Consider the following 17,431-nt stretch of genomic DNA (forward strand, 5'->3'; position numbering starts at 1 on the left):
ACACCAGTACACTTTCTATGTAACTATTTCCTAAAACATAGCAAAAATACTAGCCCTACAATCATATTATCAGAAAGTGTGTTTGGCGGAAGGAAGACCCTTCCTTGTCTTTGCAGTGATTATTGATTTGCCTTTTGGGGAAATTTACATAGATTGTTACTCACCTGAGGACAGAATCTACCTGGGCTGCTTCTAAATAATTTCAGTGAGACTCTAAGCCCCATTGATAGAGTATTGCTTCATAGCTGGTACTAATGTCTTTTATTTTAACCTTAAAAATATGTGCTCAATTCACATAACAATGTGACATTTACTACCAATTTACTTGGCAAGAATGACCTGCAACAAATCTGTACTGATCGGCTTCCTCACACGCACCCTCAATCTCTGCTATCCAAAGTTTTCCTAAGCCAGTTTTCACATACATTATTAGGAAGGCATGGGAGATTCTCAATAGAGATGATTCCACTATTATCATCTTATTTTTCATGTTCTTGGAGAAAAGCAAAATTAGAATGTTAGGTGGAAAAACAAGATGTGGTGTCAAAAATAAAGAGTCAGCACCATTCCTTGAGTTAAAAAGACTAATTGTTTAAATATTATACATATCCTAACCAGCTAAAGGATTTAACTGACTCTTTGTTCTTAATGGTCATTTTGTTCATTGCATCGCAAAGGACTGGGTTTTTACATTTTTCAAATGTGACTGTATGCTCAGGAAACAATGACAGCTCTAAATTGCTGTAGAAATGTCTTGTGCTTGAATTAGTTGTAATTCTACATATGTGGTTATATAGAAAATACCGTAAGAAAATATCTGTCTGCAAAATTACAGATACTAAATAGATCCATTCAGTCTACGCTGAGTTCTTTATGGTTTATGAAGAATAGATACAACCCTATATAACATCATTAAAGGCTAAATCAATATTAAACATACACTATCCAGGACTCTAAATACGTTTTCTCATGCTTTTTATAAATAACAGCAAAGAAGCCCAGGGATTTGTTTAAAAAATAATGTAAGGTTCGATTGGAGGAATCTGTGAATTTTGGAGGGTACAATACTGATCAGAGGGCAATATATTGTCCTTGGTAACATAAATTTTTACCAGGAAGCCAAAATATGTCTGCTGGCGGCAAGATCAAATTAGATTCACAGTTTGCCAGCTCTCTCCTCAAGCCATAGAAAACAAATAGAAAAACAACATACAAAAATCCTCACAAAAGTATTTTTTTATATACAAATCTCTAGAGTGACCAGATAACCTGGTCTGTCCTGTGCAACATGGAAATGTAATGCTGAGATTTCCTCGGGGAAGGAGGAAGGGAAGGAGTGAAGGTCATTTATGGAAAGATCTGGCTGCCAAAGGATGAGTTCCGAGTAAGGAGAAGAACTCTCCTGGGGAAGTAAGAAACCAGAGTACCAGCTTTCTGATCATACATCTCAGAGAACTCGCTCCATGGGGGCAAAACCTCAGAGACAGGCTAAACTAACTTCCTGGGCTACTGTGTGCATTTCTCTCCTACCAAAGGCAACAGACTGTTTTTAGGCAGCTTACATTGTTGCCATAAGAAGAAACAGAACCCCCGAAGGAGTGAGGCTCCCACCGCATTATCCCCACCTCCGCGGGGAAAGATGACAATGGTCATAAGTTACCTTCCAACACTCACCCAGGGATGAGGGGTGTCTCCGGAGAAATTGGAGACCTGTTGTTACCTGGGCTCTAGGTCAAGTGCTGACTCTTCAAGGTACAGGGATCTGTTCAGTAGCAGTTTTTATCCTCAGCCCCAAAGGGCCCTGTATAACAATCAAAAGGACTTTAAAATATATCGAAACGGATACATGCTCCAGGGGTAAGAAGGTGAGGCAAGGCTGGACATAGGCAAGCTGATTAGCAGTTACTCAGAGTGAATGAAATAAGAGCTTGAGGGCTTTTCTTACCTTTTCACATGCTCTTATATGGGTCAGTTAAGAAATATCTTTTTATTGATGCTCTAGTATTAGGTCTTCCGCATGAAAAATTTAAACAAACAAAAACTAACTCTATCCTTTCAGTTAGCTGTACATCTCTCTGCCCTGCGTTTACGGAGCTGAGTGAGGTCTTTGTTAATGAAAGTGTTCGTGGCACAGTAATACAAATCCTATTCCGTATTTAGCAGAAGTTTGGACAAAGAACAAGGATGCACACAGCAGCCCATTGCAGTGATACTGGAATGTTCAAGAGATTGTTCAAAGGCCATGGCTGGTCACACGCCCCGTGCAGACAGACCAGGCATTTTATTCACTTTAGAAATGGCATAAAAGAAGATCTAGGATCACCAATACAAGTCCACTCTTGTAAGATAGACCTTCTCCGCCTGTGATGTGATGACCGCAGTGAAAACAAACCAAGAGGAAAATCTGAAAATGAACTCAATCAAACATCCCTGCAAACCTTTCCAGAGAAAGGACTTGGCTCGATCCCACCCTGTATGTGGATGTGCGTGTCTGAGTACTGGTGGAAAGGAAGGTATTTACAGACAGCTGCTGTTATTGTGTAAGTCTTGCACCAAATTTCATAAGTGTTCAAGTTGATTTGCCAAAAGTTCCCAAATTCCCATACTGGGTTGGCAATTAGGACCGTCAGGAGGAAACTGTGTGTTTTGGGTATTCAGCGTGGGCTCTGTTGCTATAGCAGGAATGATGCAAGACCATGATGGAGGCCACAGATTCATCCTGTGGTGACTGCGGCAGCATTTTTCTCTGAGCTGAATGGCTACTTCTACTAGGACAGCACGTTAAGTAAAGGACAGTTTTATAAAAGGAGGTTGGTTTGTACTCCCAAAGACCAGACTGTAGATGGACATGGCCATCTTCCAAGCTTGTTCTAAGACATCAAATGAAGAGAGAGGCTTGAACTTAATTTCCCCCAAAGGGGATGAGAAAAATCCAAATTGATTATTCATTATTGTGGGCTCCTCTGACTTACAATATAATTAAGTAATCTGTTATAACAGTAAGTAAGTGTCCCAGGCAGAGCTAGTGGTAAAGAACCTGCCTGCCAATGCAGGAGACATAGACGTGGGTTCAGTCCCTGGGATGGGAAGATCCCCTGGAGGAGGGCATGGCAAGCCACTCCAGTATTCTTGCCTGGAGAATCCCATGGACAGAGCAGCCTGGTGGGCTATGGTCCATAGGGTTACAAAGAGTCAGACACAACTGAAGTGACTTAGCATGTGCACATAGTAGTAAGCCTCTTAAGAAAAGGAAGTTAAAGCAGAGATAATTACATGGTGGCTTCTTAGGAATGGATGGGCATTTTAATAATTTAATCTAGCCTGTCCTTTTTTTTTTTTTCCAATGGTGCTCATGGGTAAAGTGACTAGTGTAAGTTATATGAATAAAAATGGGCAGAGTCTCAGTCAAATGTTTCTCTTCCCAATTGCATTATTTCTCCTCATCTCTGTTATTTCTGTTATTTCCTAAATTAGCTGTGCTATGAAATTCGATACTACTCAATTAAGATTCCCTGTCATCTGTTCTAAAACCAACCTTTGCACTAACCTGGATGGTCATTACTAAATTGAGCAACAATGATCACTGGAATAAGAAGAGAGGAAAAGGAAGAGCAGAAGTTGAATTTTCTTTTCAGAAAAAAAAATCAAAAGCAACTGATGTCTGAACAGCTTTGCACTTACTTCATCCCAGGAGACCAACCTGCCAATAATGCAACCTGTCTGGCTTGATGCTCAGTGGCCTTTTTTGGTTTTAGACAAAATTATCAGATACTGAGACCATTTATCTTCTTTGACAACTAGATTTATAAAATTCTCACTTCAAAATTCCTTCAGGCCTTTTGCTTTTCACCTTAATCTCTTCAGGCTCCTGGATCATCATATTGTATTCAAAGAGCAAGTATTATATAATTGAAAAATCCCACTTGGTCCCTTTTCTTGGCTTGGAATGAATTTATCTGGAGAATAAGCAAAGCCCAACCAGCAACCCGCGCAACTGTATGGCCCCAAGCACTGACGAGCAATCAAGTGGGAATGGCCACCTCTACTGGGTGTAAATGCTGAGCATTTAGTCATCACACCAGGCAAGAGCTGAGGCGGCTTGTTTATCAAGAGTCTGAATGATGGAGAATTCTCTCTGAACATGAGGGTACCTATTTGAATTCACTGCTGAATTTCTAACAGCTACTTGGTTCAGATCATGAAGATCTGCATGCTCTAGATGACTGCCTTAATTCTCTAATGCTCTTTGTATGGAAAACATAGCACAAACAGAACCCTTGATTCAGACAAAAGTGAAATATGGTACCACACCTTTTGCTATTGGGAACAAACAGAAGTGTGGTATTTGCAAAAACATGGCAGGGTTGGGCTTCTCTCTGGAGATCCAGTAGGTCAATTGTTGTTACTTAGTCATTAAGTCATGTCTAACTCTCTTGCAACTCCAAGGACTGTAGTCTGCCAGGCTCCTTCTGTCCATGGGATTTTCTACCCGACTCCAAACGGGCTTCTTGACTAGATATACACTTACAAATGACATATGTCTCTATGCACAAGTGGAAATGATCTGAGACTTTCTAATTAACCAGCTGTTGGAATTCCTGACCTTACTGACCAAGAGTACATCTCCCCATAAACTGAATTTCCCCTAAGCCTTTCTTAGCTTGCTGCTGCTGCTAAGTCGCTTCAGTGGTGTCCGACTCTGTGCAACCCCACAGACGGCAGCCCATGAGGCTCCCCTGTCCCTGGGATTCTCCAGGCAAGAACACTGGAGTGGGTTGCCATTTCCTTCTCCAATGCATGAAAGTGAAACGTGAAAGTGAAGTTGCTCAGTTGTGTCTAACTCTTACTGACCCCATGGTTGTGGCCCACCAGGCTCCTCCGTCCATGGGATTTTCCAGGCAAGAGGGCTGGAGTGGGGTGCCATTGCCTTCTCCGCTTCCACGAGTTCAAGTCCAAAAACCAGGCATTTTGGCAACCTTTCTTTAGACTTTTCTGAACACCCAAGCTGATGAGTTGTTAAAGAAAAGTAAATATTTATATTTTATGGAACATGGTAACTTCTGCAGGCTATAGGTTGTATTTCCACTCCCAACAATAAGAATCAAATCTGATAACTACTTGATTCAGAACTTACTATCTAAAGTTTTATATCGAAGATCTGAGTGATTTAGATGATTGCCTTGAATTTCTGGTGCTCTTTTCATGGGAGGCACATCCCCAGAGGTCTAAGATAAAGCTTTGCCTTGATAGCTACGCCATTCTTTTCACGAATAGGACTTGATTCATTGAATTGTAGTAGGTAATCAAATCACGACACCCCTTGGGTTTTTCAAAGGACATAAATGAGGAAGGAGAGAATAAAAGTCTACTTGCTTTTCTCCTGAAATGATTCTGATTCCTAAATATAGTAAATGAGTCCATAAAAAACGATGTTGCCAAAGCCCTGACTTAACAGAACTTACAGGATACAGTGTGTATATCTAGCCTGCCATGTCTGTGTACAAATGTAACATTTATACATGATCAAACATGAATGGAGTGTTATAAGCATTCATATTTGTGCTTGACTTGTTAAAATAAATCTATGCATACAACTGACAAGTTATAATATCCTGTTTAGAAATGGTTGTTAGAGGTATATTCTGGATCTGCTTGTCCTGTTTATGGCACATAGGCTGGACAAGGAAACCCCAATGGGCATGGCATGAGAAGAATAAGAGAGGCCTAAAAAAACCAGAGGACACAGTCACATGTCAGTTCTACGTACACCCTGGGTTTTCAAGCTACTCCTGAATTTGAGAAACTGCTTATTTTTAACTGATTTGTTGAACTTCCAAATAAACCAGTTTCCTAAGGATATTCTCATGAAACTTACTGCATACAGTTTCAAACTAGAAAAATCCGCTTTGTTAAGCTGAGCACCTAGTTTCTTCTGAATACACTGTCCCCTTATATATGTATAGGCTAACTCAATAACGAGGAAAAAACTGAAGACAAGCAGTCATGGAAGACTTTTAGGCAGAATCTTTGGAAGACAATCTTGAGACCACTCCTTTGAGCAGCCTGTCAGTATGTTCAAGTGCTAAGCTGGCCTAAAACAACAAAACCACAAGTTCCTAGATGGACAGCTACATCCTTCTCCGCACCATAAAAAATGCCCTCAGAAGCACGACTTAGAGACTCGTTAACAGTTTCACAGTTAAATCCAGGAACCATCCCTACAACCCATGACATCTACTATAAAGGAGGCATTTGCCACTACTACATTTCAGCAAGCCCTTGGCCACCCTCTTAACTGTCCAGCTAATGAAAATGAAGACCAATGCATTATTTTTTTTTTAAAAAGCAAAGAGCTACTTAATACTGCTCAATAGTGATTGTTATTAAAAAAAAAAAAAAACAAACTAGGGCTTAAGAGACAAAACTACTAGAATCTCATGTCTCTTGTGTGTTCCAAAGTTTCCCTACGTGGAAGAGTAAGGTCACAAGGAGTAGGTAATGAAGGGCATGTGATGTCCATAAACACCTTCTCCTGTGAAAACTTGGACTCTACAGCTATTCATAAATATCTCAGCACACATCTGCTGGCCTCAGATGATCACCCTGCTCCCACATTGGACCAAGGTTTTCAACATTCCTTAGAGTCAAGTGTGCCTTATTTCTCAGTGATGTATGTTCAAGCAATCCTTAGCAAACTCCCAAAGCCAGCTACCTTACGAAAATACTGCGGGTTGTTCAATAGAAAATGATAGTAGAGACACTGCAAAACGTAGCTTGGAGATGCCTATAGCATGCAAGGCACTGATGAGTTACTCCAGTATTATATTATGTATCCCCTCAAACTTCCACAGCTTGGAAAAGACTCCATCTGTGAAGTTCCGTAAAGCCACCCTTTTTCCCTACTCTATGGTTCAAGGCTGCCTTGACTTTGCCGTAGAAATGTCATCTTTATAGGATTTTGCACATATGTTTGTTTACTGGTTCTTTCCACAGAGAAGACTGGGGAGGAAGATGGGTTCTGCTTTCAACTATGTCCTGTAATTGATTTTAGGTGCTTTGATAAAATATAATAAAAAGCTTTCTACATATTAAATAACTAACCGTGTTTTGGGTTTGCTTTTATCATGAGATTAGTATTAAAAGAGGCACAGCCAACGTAACTGTTTTCCATCTGTGAGGACAGTAAAATGATTAAGTCTTTTAGTCTGATGAGAATATGACAGAAATAATTTGGAGATGAAGAATGTCTTTTTTTTAGGTAGAAACCCAAATAAAAATTTTATGGACAAAATAAAGACAGTGAAGCATAGATCAAATAATCTCACTTGATTTCACTATACAAGGTGATGTAACCCAAACACAAACAAATTTGAATCTGGTTAAAATTTGTGTTGACTGTGCTCTCTAAGTGTTGTCAATATATACAGCAATTTTATGTAAGCTACATCCTAATCCATTACTGAATTTAGAGCAAGTTATGAAACATACTTTGAAATTCAACAATTATTCCCATAGACTAGGTGGGGTAGAGCAGAGACTCAGTGGGTTCCATAATAGGCTGCTTTTAAGATATGGCTCCAAATGTGACTCTCTTTGAAACATTTAGTCATTCAACTTAAAGAGAGAAATTCAACAGAAGAGAAACTGTCAGAGTTCCCTAAGATGGGTACTTTCTTTTCACCAACACAAGGGCAAACGCTCTAAGATGTTGAAGGGGATTTCTTACAAAGGCTCCAACAGAATCTCTTGTGTGCTACCAGGTGCGGCTGGAGAACGCTAGAAAGAGTAACACGCCAAGTGTCTGCTCATTATTCCAAATCCCCAGAATGTGCCACATGCCTTTAGTTGTGTCTCTTGGAAAAAAGAGCACCCACGCTTCTGCATCTTGAGAGAAAAGGGAAGCTGGCAAGAATGCATCTTCAATTCAAACTGATTCCTCCAGCAGCATCCATTCAAACAATAATACAAGTGAGAAAATGAGACATTTACGAAGCATTATTTGGCAATGACACACAGCACCGTGCCTGTCACTGACTCACAACAGATCCTCTAAGCCTCAGCTAATAGATTAAGTAAACAGAAATAGATGTATTTTTTTCTTTTTAAAGAAAGCTTGTTTATATCCTCTTTTACCATAAGATACGTTGGGGGGTTTATTCAAGAATTTGCTGAGAGTCATATCCTTATTTTTCATGTTTCCAAGGTTCTTCCTCAACACTGCAGTCAGCTGACTTTCCATTGGCTGCCAGAGTTACCTGAAAATAATTATCATCAACATCCAACTTATAGGCCATGAACGAGAAAACCACCCCGGGGGTTATGTGGAGGAGCACCAGACCCAGGTTCTACTATGCAACTTAAATATTAATGTTAGCCACTGTTCTTTCCAAATTGATTTTAAGCTGGTCTTGGTTTTCAACAATGATTTGCACACTTTAAAAAGGCATATTTGCCTTGGGAAGGTATCTGAAGCACTAGAGAGACTTTGCAAGTTGGGGAATAAATAACTTGTATGATGCTTTTAGGGTTGTGAGGGGCTCTAATTACCCATAGACTCACAATACAATAATGCAGTCCTTAAAACATAGTGCCCGTGCTACTCCAGACAACCGCAGAGAAACAAAAAAATCCAGAACCAGCATCTAGTTCTACTCATGCACGTGAAAGGTTCAGTTTCAATGAGCCCAGGTGGATTTTATATATGTCCAACTTTAAAATCAGAAATCTTGGTGGTCTGGCTCCACCATATAAACTGTCCAGGCTCTAAACGTTGAAAGAAGAAAAGAAGGGAATTAAAAGCCAGGGATCAGTAAATCTAAGTTATTTCAACGCAGACATTTATTAATCAACTATAATCACCAGACTGTCTGGATTATGCTTCCCTGGCTCTAAGCAAACTGAACCCTTACACAGATTGGGAGGTTTCCCCCTCCACATCTAAATCATTTTCCTAGCTTACCTTCCATCTGTCTGTCCTCAACGTCATGTGCAAACTTAAACCCACGACTGATATTCCACATAATGGAGAGACTGGATTTATGGAAGCATTAGGACACGGAGACATGACAAACGGCAGCAATGATTGAAAGAAATCTGACCTTCTTCTTACCCAAGTGGAAGGGAGACGCATGCATTATGAACACACACAACATGCTAGGGACAGAAAACCAAATGCCTTTCATGAACCAAGCAAATGAAAATAAAAACTACTCCTTCCACCAGTCCCCATGAAGCCTCCATTTAAAAAAAAAAGACCATGCAAGAAGCAAATGTAAGCATCACATGCAGTTATTCTGGTTAAAATAAAAAACATTGCATAATTTCAACCTACGGTTACAAGGCAAGAGTCTGAAACTAGAGAGACCAACATGACATAACAATGCTTAAAATGGTTAAAGGTGTGACCAGAGCAGCAGCAAATTTGTTTCCCCTTCAGTGAACTGTCAGGAAAGACTGCCAGGGACAAACTGTCTGCCTGGAGCAAGCTGCCTGTTCACCATGACCTTGGATGTGCCTATTTGGCTTTTAGCGATGAACCAGATCAATAGCCGTGTAACATTATAAATCTCAGTGGGGTCCCTTTGGAAAACCAGACAGAACCTGGGGGGATTGTTTTCACATATTAGGACCTCTGTCTCTAAAGTAGCTGGGACAGCAGTTTTTGGGGGGCATTCCCTTTTTCTGACTGGCTTAAAGGAAGTGGGGACTCCACCCCCCCATCCATTCCACCCGGCTCTTTTCCAACACCTGGGTAACAGAAAAGCCAGAAGGGTAGGGACTGGTGGAAAGCACTGATGTCCCCAGCTCAGTTTTTAAAACAGTGGAACAAAACAGACCAGGAAGAGTTTCAAAGGCAGGAGTAAAGGTAACTCAGATATTCTGGGTAAAGCCTGCAAATTCATCTCTGTAGCTCTGGCTGCCTCCTTTGTGGGTGGGTGTCAACCGAGCTGATTGGTCTACAGCAAGAAGAGTCAATTGCCTGACCTCATGATCTTCACAGAGCTGAACTCAATCACTTAACTAAAAAACGAAAACAGCTGAATAATTATTAAACCAATATGGTCGTTTCATTATTTTCATGACCTGCTCAGTTTCATTACTTGATTATCCAAACAATAATTCACCAATGAGTGGTTGGTTCAGTGGTTAATTACCTAGAGACTAAGCCACTATCTCTGTGGAACTGCCCAGCAAAAAAAAAAAAAGAAAAAAAAATGGTTATCTGAAATTAAGCATAGGGTCAGGATGCTAAAAGGATACACTCAGTAAATATCTCTGCAGAGCCCGTTGCATGCCTGGCACTACTTTAGGGCACAGCAGTGATAAATAGGAATAGTTTCTTTCCTCATGGGCTTATTTCCTAGTGATAGGGAGAGCTGACCAACATTTCCCTTTGGGGGTTTAACTGTTTGCTAAAAAAATGAAATGAATTTGTCCTGACATGCTTGATGTCCTTTAAGAGAGAAAAAAAAATCTGGGAAGTCTGAAATCTAAAACTATCCCCATGCTTACAAATCTTCCTCAAAACTTGTCCTGTACAATATTGTTAAATAGTATGCTGAGATGCTCCAAAAGGGTCACTCTAAAGGTAATTAACCTCTAAGATCTTTCTTATCACTGCAAAATTAAAAAATACATATGGTGATTTTATTTTGGTTCATACGACTGTATTTCCTTGTATGGCAGCCATTGGGATCAAGCTGTATCTTTGCTATGTAATTGTACATTCATTTTGCTGTCCTCCAGTGCCTAATTCAGGGCTTTGTAAGTTATGGGCACTCTGTAAAATGTGATTAATAATCAAAATATAGGAAGTCATAGGAATAAGATGGGGGTGCTCAATTAAACCCCACAAGGCACACAATAAATACTTGTTAAATATAATAGAGCATAAACCTATTTCATGAAATACTGACACTTGTTGACCAAAACTAACATTTTGATGGAGAATAATCCAGCATATTCATTTAGATGTGGTACTTTCCAGGAGAATGGAGTTTACCATTTAGGTCCATCTTAATTTCCAACAGTTTTAACTGTTTTCACAGAGGTAACTGATTTATGCAATTGCCTCTTGATGAGTAGGGTCCCTCCCTAATTTTCATTAGAAAATTAGGTGTATGCACAATGTAGCTGATACAGAGGGGGGTGAGCCATTGAACTATGTTATAGTCCAATAAAGAGGATTGCTTCTCTGTCATCCTTAGTTGTCTGGCATATATTTGGAATGACCCAGAAATACAGGGAGAAATTAATTATTAAATGAGATCAACAGGAGTCAACAAGGTCTCAGAAATCTGTGTTGGGTTCAGACTGTCCTCAGCTGCTGTCTAGACCCTCCAGAGTCGACCTTGCTCACCTGCCGGGGCTTCTCCAAGTTTGCTTCGCTCTGGTCATGACACTCGGTGTTTGACAATGTCAAGTTAGTTATAGTGAAGGCGAGACAGAGCCCACTGAGCTTTAAGACTTAGCATCCAACAGCTTGGAAGAGTCCAGAACATCCATGCTTCAGGAATAATGGTGCTGCCAGGCAATGTGTGACATGTCATGTTTTTTAAAAGACATTTATGGATAATTGTCCTGAAGGAGACAATTGCTTCCCCATTCTTGGAGCAAAGTGACTTCTAGGTCAGAACTCATGCTCCCATGAAAATAATTAAGAGAATGATAGCTTTGCAAATTTATGTGGGCATGTTTTTCTTTTTCTTTTTTTAACCAATACATGATATACAGCAAGGAGGAACACTTGTGCTATGTAAATCAAGTGATTCTGGGCATTTCTCTTGATGTTTCACTTGAGGAACAGAGTATCTGAAAGTCAGCAGAGCCCTAGAAACCACAAATTCTTGAGCATAATATTCAGAGAAAACGGATCAAATTTGCAGAGTAGGTGGACAGGGGAATCAGAATGATTGTTTTATATCACATAGATGAAACAAGCAACCATCTGACTCTTTCACTGTTAGACTTATTGATTTCCTGCCATGTTAGACACGGAGTTAGATGATCTGGGACTCACAGAAGCTTGAGTTACATGATTCTTTAGAAAAATAAATGTGACAATAATACATGCAGGGCTTTTGTGTTTGCTTTAAGAACCTGAGCATGCACTATTATATACAGGTCTCGATATCCATGAACGGGAAAGGTACCTTGCACTCATCTACTATGACTGAGTTGTGTGCGGCATAGACACACTGGTTTGAGTTGCTCTCCCTATGGTTCTTCAAGTCATCATAAATGGACTGAGTCTTGGTCATTTCGATATCTTCATGCACTCGGTGCTGGGAGTCAATGGTGTCCAGCTCAGACTTGGAGAGGTGATAGACAATCCCAGCCCCAAAAGAGTCACCCACAACATTGACAGACGTTCTCATTCTGTCCCTGGAGACAAAGAATAGAACACGCTTAGTGAGGAAGCAGTATGATGTGAGGGTTGAGAGGTCAAGGTCTGGACTGGAGAGCCCTGGGGTTGAGTTCCAGCTCTATCTTTCACTCTGGACTTGTGACTGGTCTGGACCAAGTGACTTCACTTTCATGAGCGTTGATTTCCTTGTTTGTCAACTGGAGATAACAATTGTACTTCTCTCATAAGCTTGTATGAAAATTAAACAAAACGATGTACATAAATTGCTTAGTAAAATGTCTAATGAAATGGTAAGCCCAATAAACAATAACAGAAAAGAAAGGAGGCAGGAAGGAGGAAGAATTAGAGGGAAATAATATCCAGTAGTCATGTAGTTATGAGAGGTGGACCATAAAGAAGGCAGAGTGCTGAAGAATTGATGCTTTTGAACTGTGGTGCTGGGGATGACTCTTGAGAGTTCCTTGGATGCAAGGAGATCAAACCAGTCAACCCTAAAGAAAATCAACCCTGAATACTCATTGGAAGGACTGATGCTCCAATACTTTGGTTACCTGATGCGAAGAGCTGACTCACTGGAAAAAATCCTGACACTAGGAAAGATTGAAGGCAGAAGGAGAAGAGGGTGACAGAGAATGAGATGGTTGGATGGCATCACCAACTCAATGGACACGAGTTTGAGGAGGCTCCAGAAGTTGTGATGGACAGGGAAGCCTGGCGTGCTGCAGTCCACGGGGTCGCAAAGAGTCAGGCATGACTGAGCAACTGAACCAAACTGAACTGAAAGGTGTGCAGCACCAGTAATCAAGTTTGAATCCTCTTTCTTTCATTTTGCTTCACATTCTGCATACATGCTAAGTGGCTTCAGTCATGTCTGACTCTTTGCAAACCCATGGACCGTAGCCCACCACACTCTTCTGTCCATGGGATTATTCTGGCATGAATACTGGAGTAGGTTGCCATTCTCTTCTCTGGAGGATATTCCAGATCCAGGAATTGAATCCATGTCTCCTGCACTACAGGCAGATTCTTTATCATCTGCTGCTTCTGCTAAGTCACTTCAGTTGTGTCTGACTCTGTGTGACCCCATAGACAGTAGCCCACCGGGCTCCCCCGTCCCTGGGATTCTCCAGGCAAGAACACTGGAGTGGGTTGCCATTTCCTTCTCCAATGAATGAAAGTGAAAAGTGAAAGTGAAGTCGCTCAGTCATGTCTGACCCTTAACGACCCCATGGACCGTAGCCTACCAGGCTTCTCTGTCCATGGGAATTTCTAGGCAAGAGTACTGGAGTGGGCTGCTATTTCCTTCTCCAATTTACCATCTGAGCTACTCATAAATGATGGGAAATTCAATGGACATGAACTTGGGCAAACTCCAGGAGATGGTGAAAGACAGGGAGGCCTGGCATGCTGCAGGCCATGGGTTCACAAAGAGTTGGAATGACTCGGTGACTGAACAGCCACAACAATGTCTAGACCTCAGAATTAGTACCCAGACAGCAGCCATTTCTAGTAATGTCCAGCAAGCCTTCTTGATTTAAACTGTTCTTCAAAGATTCCAGATTACCTCCACTTATTTATTAATTCTTTGTGAAAAAGTAGCCACCTATGAATTCCCCCATAATAAAAATTTTATCTTTTTCGTAAGGATCTCTGCCCAACACACACATACACACAGACACAGCTGTTGGCTAAGACACCCAGTCACAGTTTCCTCCCTGACTAATATGTGTAGTGATGATGTGCCCTGAAAAACACCAAAATACTTTCTCTTGCTCTTTCTGTTAATCTAAAAAAAATAAAATCTTCCAGAGGGCCTCTTGAACCAGGAAGGGCTGAGAAAACTCCTTCCTCAAATCCGTTTCTCAAGTTCTGACTTGGAAAAAATAGGATGGCTCATAACACTCCCTCTCAAAATGTCAGCATCAGGAAAACTAATTAAGTTCTTAAGAGTAGATTGTAATCTCTCATCCATAAGTTAAAAACAGTGTGAAGAGTCCTTTTGACCAGATTTGTGAGATACTCAAAGTTGTAAAAAGAAGGATGCTGGAAAACCACAAAGAAAAGAAAAAGAGTTTAAGTAAAAATGCTACCGAGACATCTTAGCCCAGCACTCTAGCATTCGATTCAAAATTAAAAAAAAAAAAAAAAAAAGGAGGATACCAGCATTGGTTTAAGGCGATGTGGAAACCTTCATTGGTTCTTGGAACAAAAGCCTAAAATAAATTCTACCTGCTCTGATCAAATCTATTTCTCATTTAAAGTGAAAGTCACTCAATCATGTCTGACTCTTTGCAACCCCATGGACTGCACCTCTGTCCATGGAATTCTCCAGGCCAGAATGGGAGTGGGTAGCTATTCCCTTCTCTAGGGGATCTCCCCAACCCAGGGATCAAACCCACATCTCCTGCATTACAGGTGGATTCTTTACCATCTGAGCCACCAGGGAAGCCCAAGAATACTGGAATGGGTAGCCTATCCCTTCTGCAGGGGATCCTCCCAACCCAGGAATGGAACCCTGGTCTCCTGCATTGCAGGCGGATTCTTTACCAGCTCTGTTACCAGGGAAGCCCAGTCATTATGAAGTTGCAGTAGAAGGAGTCTGGCTTGGCTCTCTTGCAAGGAGCTTGGGAGCCAGCCGTCCTTCTGGTTTCAAGCAGGAAGATACTATCCATGAAAAAGATACAGATCACAGCCCACTTCAACTCTCAGGGACATCTGCATATTTGAGAAGGTTCTCGCCCTCCCTTCTGCTTTAGAGAATCTACCTCAGAGTGATAGCCTTAACATGAACAAAGTCTGGGTCCTGAGGTCATCTACAAGACGCAGGCATTTGACGTGGAGCTCACTAAGAAGCCCCAATATAAAGAGATGAGAGCGAATTATGTAGTAAGAAAAAGCCTGGGACTTCCCAGGTGACACAGTGGATAAGAATTCACCTGCCAATGCAAGGGACACAGGTAAGATCCCTGGTCTGGGAAGATTCAACCTGCACCCAAGATACTAAGCCCATGAGCCACAGCCACTGAGTCCCATGGTCTAGAGTCCATGAGCCACAGCCACTGAGTCCCAGGGTCTACAGTCCATGAGCTACAACCACTGAGTCAGGGTCTAGAATCCATGAGCTACAACCACTGAGTCCCAGAGTCTAGAGTCCATTATCTACAACCACTGAGTCCCAGGGTCTACAGTCCATGAGCCACAACCACTGAGTCCCAGGGTCTACAGTCCACGAGCCACAGCCACTGAGTCCCAGGGTCTAGAGTCCATGAGCCACAGCCACTGAGTCCCAGGGTCTACAGTCCACGAGCCACAGCCACTGAGTCCCAGGGTCTAGAGTCCATGAGCCACAGCCACTGAGTCCCAGGGTCTAGAGTCCATGAGCCACAGCCACTGAGTCCCAGGGTATAGAGTCCGTGAGCCACAACCACTGAGTCCCAGGGTCTAGAGTCCGTGAGCCACAACCACTGAGTCCCAGGGTCTAGAGTCCATGAGCCACAACCACTGAGTCCCCGGGTCTAGAGTCCATGAGCTACAGCCACTGAGTCCCAGGGTCTAGAGTCCATGGGCTACAGCCACTGAGTCAGGGTCTAGAATCCATGAGCTACAACCACTGAGTCAGGGTCTAGAATCCATGAGCTACAACCACTGAGTCAGGGTCTAGAATCCATGAGCCACAGCCACTGAGTCCCAGGGTCTAGAGTCCATGGGCTACAGCCACTGAGTCAGGGTCTAGAATCCATGAGCTACAACCACTGAGTCAGGGTCTAGAATCCATGAGCTACAACCACTGAGTCAGGGTCTAGAATCCATGAGCTACAACCACTGAGTCAGGGTCTAGAATCCATGAGCCACAGCCACTGAGTCCCAGGGTCTAGAGTCCATGAGCCACAACCACTGAGTCCCAGGGTCTAGAGTCCGTGAGCCACAACCACTGAGTCCCAGGGTCTAGAGTCCATGAGCCACAACCACTGAGTCCCAGGGTCTAGAGTGCATGAGCTATAACCACTGAGTCCCCGGGTCTAGAGTCCATGAGCCACAGCCACTGAGTCCCAGGGTCTAGAGTCCATGAGCTATAACCACTGAGTCCCCAGGTCTAGAGTCCATGGGCTACAGCCACTGAGTCAGGGTCTAGAATCCATGAGCTACAACCACTGAGTCCCAGGGTCTAGAGTCCATGAGCCACAGCCACTGAGTCCCAGGGTCTAGAGTCCATGAGCTACAGCCACTGAGTCCCAGGGTCTAGACTTTATGAGCCACAACCACTGAGTCCCAGGGTCTAGAGTCCATGAGCCACAGCCACTGAAGGCTGCATGCCTAGACCCTGTGCTCTGCAACTAGAGAAGCCATGGGATGAGGAATCCATGCAATGAAGTGAATAGTAACCCCCACTCCCTGCAACTAGAGAAAGCCTGCATGCAACAATGAAGACTCAGAGCAACCAAAAAGAAAGAAAGGAAAAGCTTGGACTCTGGAGGCAAGCTGACTTGGATTCAAATGCCAGCTTTTCCCTTTACCTGTTGGACAACCCTGATCATACATGTTTGTGAGCCTTGGTTGTCTCATCTATAAAATGGAAATAATAATTTTAAAAAGTTCCCTACAGAAAGGTTGTTGTGAAGATTAAATAAAATAACATAATTCTTAGAATAGTTCCAAACATTTAATGAGAACTCACAAAATTAATTATTGCATGTTGTATACTTTTACTTCTAATAGAATTATGGTGAGGATTAAATAAGGTAGTATCTATAAGGTATATTCCTGTTCACATAAATGTGAGCTACCATCATTATTGGGCTTCCCTGGTAGCTCAGATGGTAAAGAATCTGCCTGCAATGGAGGAGACCTGGGTTCGATGGCTGGTTTGGGAAGATCTCCTGGAGAAGGGAGTGGCAACGCACTCCATTATACTTGCCTGGAGAATTCCATAGACAGAGGAGACTGGAGGGCTACTGTCCAGGAGGTTGCAGAGTCAGGCACAACTGAGTGACTAACACTTTCACTTTCATACTATTACTGTTAATCATATTAAGTCAGTTCATACACTCTTTTGGCACCTCCTAG

The 17,431-nt window shown here is 42.1% G+C and overlaps 1 protein-coding gene across 1 annotated transcript in view; it reads right to left on the reverse strand.

The window, feature by feature from the left end:
* Positions 1 to 8,183: 8,183 nt before the first annotated feature.
* Positions 8,184 to 17,431, reverse strand: part of SLC1A2 (solute carrier family 1 member 2) — a 139,106-nt gene continuing 129,858 nt past the window's right edge. The window contains exons 10-11 of the mRNA XM_052652606.1: positions 12,153 to 12,384; positions 8,184 to 8,255 (exon numbers count right to left, since the gene is read on the reverse strand). Coding sequence (XP_052508566.1) covers positions 8,184 to 8,255; positions 12,153 to 12,384 — 304 coding nt within the window. The remainder of the gene's footprint in view (positions 8,256 to 12,152; positions 12,385 to 17,431) is intronic.

Source organism: Budorcas taxicolor, chromosome 15 (assembly GCF_023091745.1).
Source record: "Budorcas taxicolor isolate Tak-1 chromosome 15, Takin1.1, whole genome shotgun sequence".
In the NCBI taxonomy this organism is placed as follows: Eukaryota; Metazoa; Chordata; class Mammalia; order Artiodactyla; family Bovidae; genus Budorcas; species Budorcas taxicolor.